The 5,959-nt window shown below is 38.9% G+C and overlaps 1 protein-coding gene and 1 long non-coding RNA gene across 5 annotated transcripts in view; one reads left to right on the forward strand and one right to left on the reverse strand.

Moving 5' to 3' along the window:
• Positions 1–5,959, reverse strand: part of LOC127359238 (NACHT, LRR and PYD domains-containing protein 12-like) — a 57,954-nt gene that overhangs the window by 2,538 nt on the left and 49,457 nt on the right. Inside the window, exons 12-15 of the mRNA XM_051393127.1 lie at positions 4,344–4,517; positions 1,855–2,031; positions 656–829; positions 1–224 (exon numbers count right to left, since the gene is read on the reverse strand). The exon at positions 1–224 is cut by the window's left edge and continues 2,538 nt beyond it. Coding sequence (XP_051249087.1) covers positions 44–224; positions 656–829; positions 1,855–2,031; positions 4,344–4,517 — 706 coding nt within the window. The 3' untranslated portion in view covers positions 1–43. The remainder of the gene's footprint in view (positions 225–655; positions 830–1,854; positions 2,032–4,343; positions 4,518–5,959) is intronic.
• Positions 656–5,959, forward strand: part of LOC127359243 (uncharacterized) — a 39,258-nt gene continuing 33,954 nt past the window's right edge. Inside the window, exon 1 of one of the 4 annotated variants that reach the window (XR_007882625.1) lies at positions 656–741. This is a non-coding gene — a long non-coding RNA (uncharacterized LOC127359243). Of the gene's footprint in view, positions 742–1,854; positions 1,944–4,343; positions 4,430–5,959 lie in introns of those variants that run through there. The other 3 variants (XR_007882624.1, XR_007882627.1, XR_007882628.1) reach the window with 3 other exon arrangements.

Consider the following 5,959-nt stretch of genomic DNA (forward strand, 5'->3'; position numbering starts at 1 on the left):
TAGTCCAAGACTGTTGGAACCAGCATGGACTGACTCAGACCCTCTACTGACCCAGAGTCTGCAGTCTACAGTGCGGACTCTCCACAAGATCAGACAGCAGCTTCACATCTGAATCCTTCAGGTTGTTGTAACTCAGGTCCAGCTCTCTCAGATGGGAGGGGTTGGACTTCAGAGCTGAGACCAGAGAAGAACAGCTGATCTCTGACAACCTGCAGTTCCTCAATCTGAATAAAGAATAAAAGATGTTTAGAATTAAAAAGTTCAGTCAATATAAACAGTTTCATAAAATGAAAAAGCAAAAACTGAATATTGTTATTGTCTGATAATAAAGTTTATTGAACTATTTATTGTATTTATGTATTTTTATTCTCATTTATTAAAACCATGATGTTAATATCAGATTAAATCCAGAGCTGAAGAGGTTCACAGTGAATTATTCAGTGTAGATTCTTCTTGTTAAATGAAGGTTTTAAATGTGGAGCTCAACATTGCTCTGCCACAGTCAATGGACTAAACCACAGAAGAAGAAAACAGACTTTAGCATTAAGATACTCAGTGTGGATCAGTATAATATCAGCCTTATGTCTGCACTTTACTGTCAGCACAACTTAACATCACATTCATCTCAGCACAGAAATAAAACATGGTGTCTGACCTCAGAGTCTCCAGTCTACAGTGTGGACTCTCCAGAAAACCACACAGCAGCTTCACTCCTGAATCCTTCAGCTTGTTGTAACTCAGGTTCAACTCTCTCAGATGGGAGGGGTTGGACTTCAGAGCTGAGCCCAGAGAAGAACAGCTGATCTCTGACAAACTGCAGTCCCTCAATCTGAATAAAGAATAAAAGATGTGAGTTTAGAAGACAATGTTCCTGCTTGAAATCATTCAGTGTTTAATAATCTGTTCAGAGCTGAAGAAGGTTTACAATGTACAAGTTTAGAAAATGGAAACTCCAAACACCTGAACCCAACAGGATGCAGGTTGCAAACTGTAAAATACAAAGAGTGAAAAAGAGCTCTCATTAATATTAATGACAACGTGCTGCTGCTTCAATAAAGACGTAGTGACTTCAGCTCTTAACCTCTGCCAGCTCCACCAGTGGCTCCATCTATACAAACTCATGTTGTGCAGCCAAACACAAAGAAAAAGCCACAGAAAGTGATTGAAGGTGTACAGCAGACAACTCCCAGCATCCTTAGAGATCAGTGAGGTCACATGTTGTTCCTGTTGTATGTTGCACAGATTGTAAATCCCTCTGAGATAAATGAGTTATTTGGGGATATATAACTGAAACTGAGTTGAATTGAAACATCAAACTAATTGACTGTTACTGAAGCTTTACTTTGTTCTTCTTCCTCACTGATGTCTTCATCACCAGACTTGTATGTGTGAATACAGACGACAGCTTCAATCAATGTTGTAAATACTAGACAGTTCTCCTGGTTGATATTCATAATGTTTGGTTTAATGTGTGAGAGATGAACGCTTTGTGTGACTGAACTGTTGTTGTGATGTTGTTCGTCTGTAATTTGTTCTCAGCTCTGTGTTGTAAAACAGATCCTGATCTTAATCAGACTTTCTGAATAAATAAAACTGAACTCACTCACCAACTGAGACTGCCAACATTGTAACTGTAAACTATAAGTGTGACATACAAATGTTATTTTCAAATGTTTAAATCCTTTTTTTGACTATTAAAACTTTAAAAACTTATTTTCAACCATTTAATCTTTGTTTAATGTCATCAAATCTGAAGGAGATTTTACCTCATAAATATCAACCTGTCTGCACTTTACTGTCAGCACAACTTAACATCACATTCATCTCAGCACAGAAAGAAAAATGATGTCTGACCTCAGAGTCTCCAGTCTACAGTGTGGACTCTCCAGAAAACCACACAGCAGCTTCACTCCTGAATCCTTCAGGTAGTTGTTGTAACTCAGGTCCAGCTTTCTCAGATGGGAGGGGTTGGACTTCAGAGCTGAGACCAGAGAAGAACAGCTGATCTCTGACAACCTGCAGCCACTCAATCTGAATAAAGAATAAAAGATGTGAGTTTAGAAGACAATGTTCCTGCTTGAAATCATTCAGTGTTTAATAATCTGTTCAGAGCTGAAGAAGGTTTACAATGTACAAGTTTAGAAAATGGAAACTCCAAACACCTGAACCCAACAGGATGCAGGTTGCAAACTGTAAAATACAAAGAGTGAAAAAGAGCTCTCATTAATATTAATGACAACGTGCTGCCGCTTCAATAAAGACGTAGTGACTTAAGCTCTTAACCTCTGCCAGCTCCACCAGTGGCTCCATCTATACAAACTCATGTTGTGCAGCCAAACACAAAGAAAAAGCCACAGAAAGTGATTGAAGATTCCACTATTAAAGATAAAATGCTGTCATCTTGAGTGTAAATATTCAGTCAGTAGAAACGTCACATATTATCAGAAAGGTTTGGTATAAGCTGATATGTTTATTGTCTGATAGAGAAGAAAATATGTTTCTGTTTGTATTCAGAGGATCATGAGAGAAAGGTGGAAATGAAATGATGAAGAGCTTCAGAGAGAATCAACCAGTGTTGAATTATTAATGTTTTATTAAATATGTTTGAAATATGAAGCTCAACAAGAAGCTCAGTGTTAATCAGCATAAAATCTTTGTGGTCAAACCCCCTCAAAACTGAGATTTTAACGTTTAGAATTAGGGCTGGCTATTGTTACGAACCTCACGATTCGATTCGATATTGATTCTTTGGGTCTTAATTCGATTTGATATTGATTTAAATGCTTCGATATCGATTCAGTAATAATTAAATTACAGCTTTGGGACGGCGACTTCTGTCATGTGCTTGCGTGTTGGTATGGCGTATTGTGGTTTGAGTGTGTATACCATCTTCTTAAAACCCCCGTTTTCCACGACACTGTACGGTCGTAGGTCCTTACATATGAAGACGGCCACAGACTCCGTTATCTTCTGTGCGCGGGCAGAGTTTGGCGGCAGTTTGCAAAGGAAGGATCTGTGGAGTTGTGTCTGTTTTGAATCTACAGGTTTAGCCGCGGGTTGCTGCAGAGCATCTGCATGGTGTCGGCTTAAGTGGTTGCGCAAATTTGTTGTGTTATTGCAGTATTTTATTAGTGCCTGGCACGGCTCACACACTATCTTACTTTTGTCTATTTCCTGTGTTCCGGGTTTACACTGCTTTTAAAGTTGAAGGCGCTGGATTTACACTGCTGCTACCTGCTTCGGTTGCTATGTTGTTGTTGTGTGGTCGAGTGCGGCCTCCGTCCTTAAAACGCAAATCACACAAAGGTGTTTCTCACCGTGCCCCCACTGGCCAGGGGCTTGAATCGATTCAGAGGATTTAATGAATTGATATTGAATTGGGAAAAAATATATTGCAATGCATTGATGAATCGATATTTTTACCCCCCCCATTCAGAATAAAGGTGTAGAATTATTAACTACAGTTTCACAGTAAATATTTAAATTGTATTGTTATTAGGTTAAAGATCCCGCTACATTAAAATAAACATTATCCAACAAACTTTTTTGAAATATTTAACAATCTCTTTTCTGAGATTTAAACCTGTTGTTCCACCAGTGCATGCTGGGATTTCATGTGTTCATCACCAGACTTGTATGTGTGAATACAGACGACAGCTTCAATCAGTGTTGTAAATACTCTAGTCATCAGCGTACCTGTGTAGTTATTTATCAGTTCATGTTAACTAAAGAGACGAGATATTGGCATTATTAGTTGACACAGCATCCAATCAGGACACCAGATCACAGGAAAGGTTGGCTTTAAAACTTCCTCATACCAAGTGTGAACTGGATCAGACTGGTTTCTGCTGCTGTGCATCCAACTACTGGAATAAACTGCACAACGAATTCAAGTCAGAGACACTACGAAGTTCTCCTAGTTGATATTCATAATGTTTGGTTTAATGTGTGAGAGATGAACGCTTTGTGTGACTGAACTGTTGTTGTGATGTTGTTCGTCTGTAATTTGTTCTCAGCTCTGTGTTGTAAAACAGATCCTGATCTTAATCAGACTTTCTGAATAAATAAAACTGAACTCACTCACCAACTCAAACTGCCAACATTGTAACTGTAAACTATAAGTGTGACATACAAATGTTATTTTCAAATGTTTAAATCCTTTTTTCACTTTTAAAATCTGAGTTCAAACTTTAAAAACTTATTTTCAACCATTTAAAGTTTTTTTAGTGTCATCAAATCTGAAGGAGATTTTACCTCATAAATATCAACCTGTCTGCACTTTACTGTCAGCACAACTTAACATCACATTCATCTCAGCACAGAAATAAAACATGGTGTCTGACCTCAGAGTCTCCAGTCTACAGTGTGGACTCTCCAGAAAACCACACAGCAGCTTCACTCCTGAATCCTGCAGCTTGTTGTCTCTCATGTCCAGCTCTCTCAGATGGGAGGGGTTGGACTTCAGAGATAAGCCCAGAGAAGAAAAGCTGATCTCTGACAAACTGCAGTTCCTCAATCTGAATAAAGAATAAAAGATGTGAGTTTAGAAGACAATGTTCCTGCTTGAAATCATTCAGTGTTTAATAATCTGTTCAGAGCTGAAGAAGGTTTACAATGTACAAGTTTAGAAAATGGAAACTCCAAACACCTGAACCCAACAGGATGCAGGTTGCAAACTGTAAAATACAAAGAGTGAAAAAGAGCTCTCATTAATATTAATGACAACGTGCTGCTGCTTCAATAAAGACGTAGTGACTTCAGCTCTTAACCTCTGCCAGCTCCACCAGTGGCTCCATCTATACAAACTCATGTTGTGCAGCCAAACACAAAGAAAAAGCCACAGAAAGTGATTGAAGATTCCACTATTAAAGATAAAATGCTGTCATCTTGAGTGTAAATATTCAGTCAGTAGAAACGTCACATATCATCAGGAAGGTTTGGTACAAGCTGATATGTTTATTGTCTGATAGAGAAGAAAATGTGTTTCTGTTTGTATTCAGAGGATCATGAGAGAAAGGTGGAAATGAAATGATGAAGAGCTTCAGAGAGAATCAACCAGTGTTGAATTATTAATGTTTTATTAAATATGTTTGAAATATGAAGCTCAACAAGAAGCTCAGTGTTAATCAGTATAAAATCTTTGTGGTCAAACCCCCTCAAAACTGAGATTTTAACGTTTAGAATTAGGGCTGGCTATTGTTACGAACCTCACGATTCGATTCGATATTGATTCTTTAGGTCATAATTCGATTTGATATTGATTTAAATGCTTCGATATCGATTCAGTAATAATTAAATTACAGCTTCGGGACGGCGACTTCTGTCATGTGCTTGCGTGTTGGTATGGCGTATTGTGGTTCGAGTGTGTATACCATCTTCTTAAAACCCCCGTTTTCCACGACACTGTACGGTCGTAGGTCCTTACATATGAAGACGGCCACAGACTCCGTTATCTTCTGTGCGCGGGCAGAGTTTGGCGGCAGTTTGCAAAGGAAGGATCTGTGGAGTTGTGTCTGTTTTGAATCTACAGGTTTAGCCGCGGGTTGCTGCAGAGCATCTGCATGGTGTCGGCTTAAGTGGTTGCGCAAATTTGTTGTGTTATTGCAGTATTTTATTAGTGCCTGGCACGGCTCACACACTATCTTACTTTTGTCTATTTCCTGTGTTCCGGGTTTACACTGCTTTTAAAGTTGAAGGCGCTGGATTTACACTGCTGCTACCTGCTTCGGTTGCTATGTTGTTGTTGTGTGGTCGAGTGCGGCCTCCGTCCGTAAAACGCAAATCACACAAAGGTGTTTCTCACCGCGCCCCCACTGGCCAGGGGCTTGAATCGATTCAGAGGATTTAATGAATTGATATTGAATTGGGAAAAAATATATTGCAATGCATTGATGAATCGATATTTTTACCCCCCCCATTCAGAATAAAGGTGTAGAATTATTAACTACAGTTTCACAGT

This window comes from Dicentrarchus labrax, unplaced genomic scaffold, assembly GCF_905237075.1.
Source record: "Dicentrarchus labrax unplaced genomic scaffold, dlabrax2021, whole genome shotgun sequence".
Classification (NCBI taxonomy): Eukaryota; Metazoa; Chordata; class Actinopteri; family Moronidae; genus Dicentrarchus; species Dicentrarchus labrax.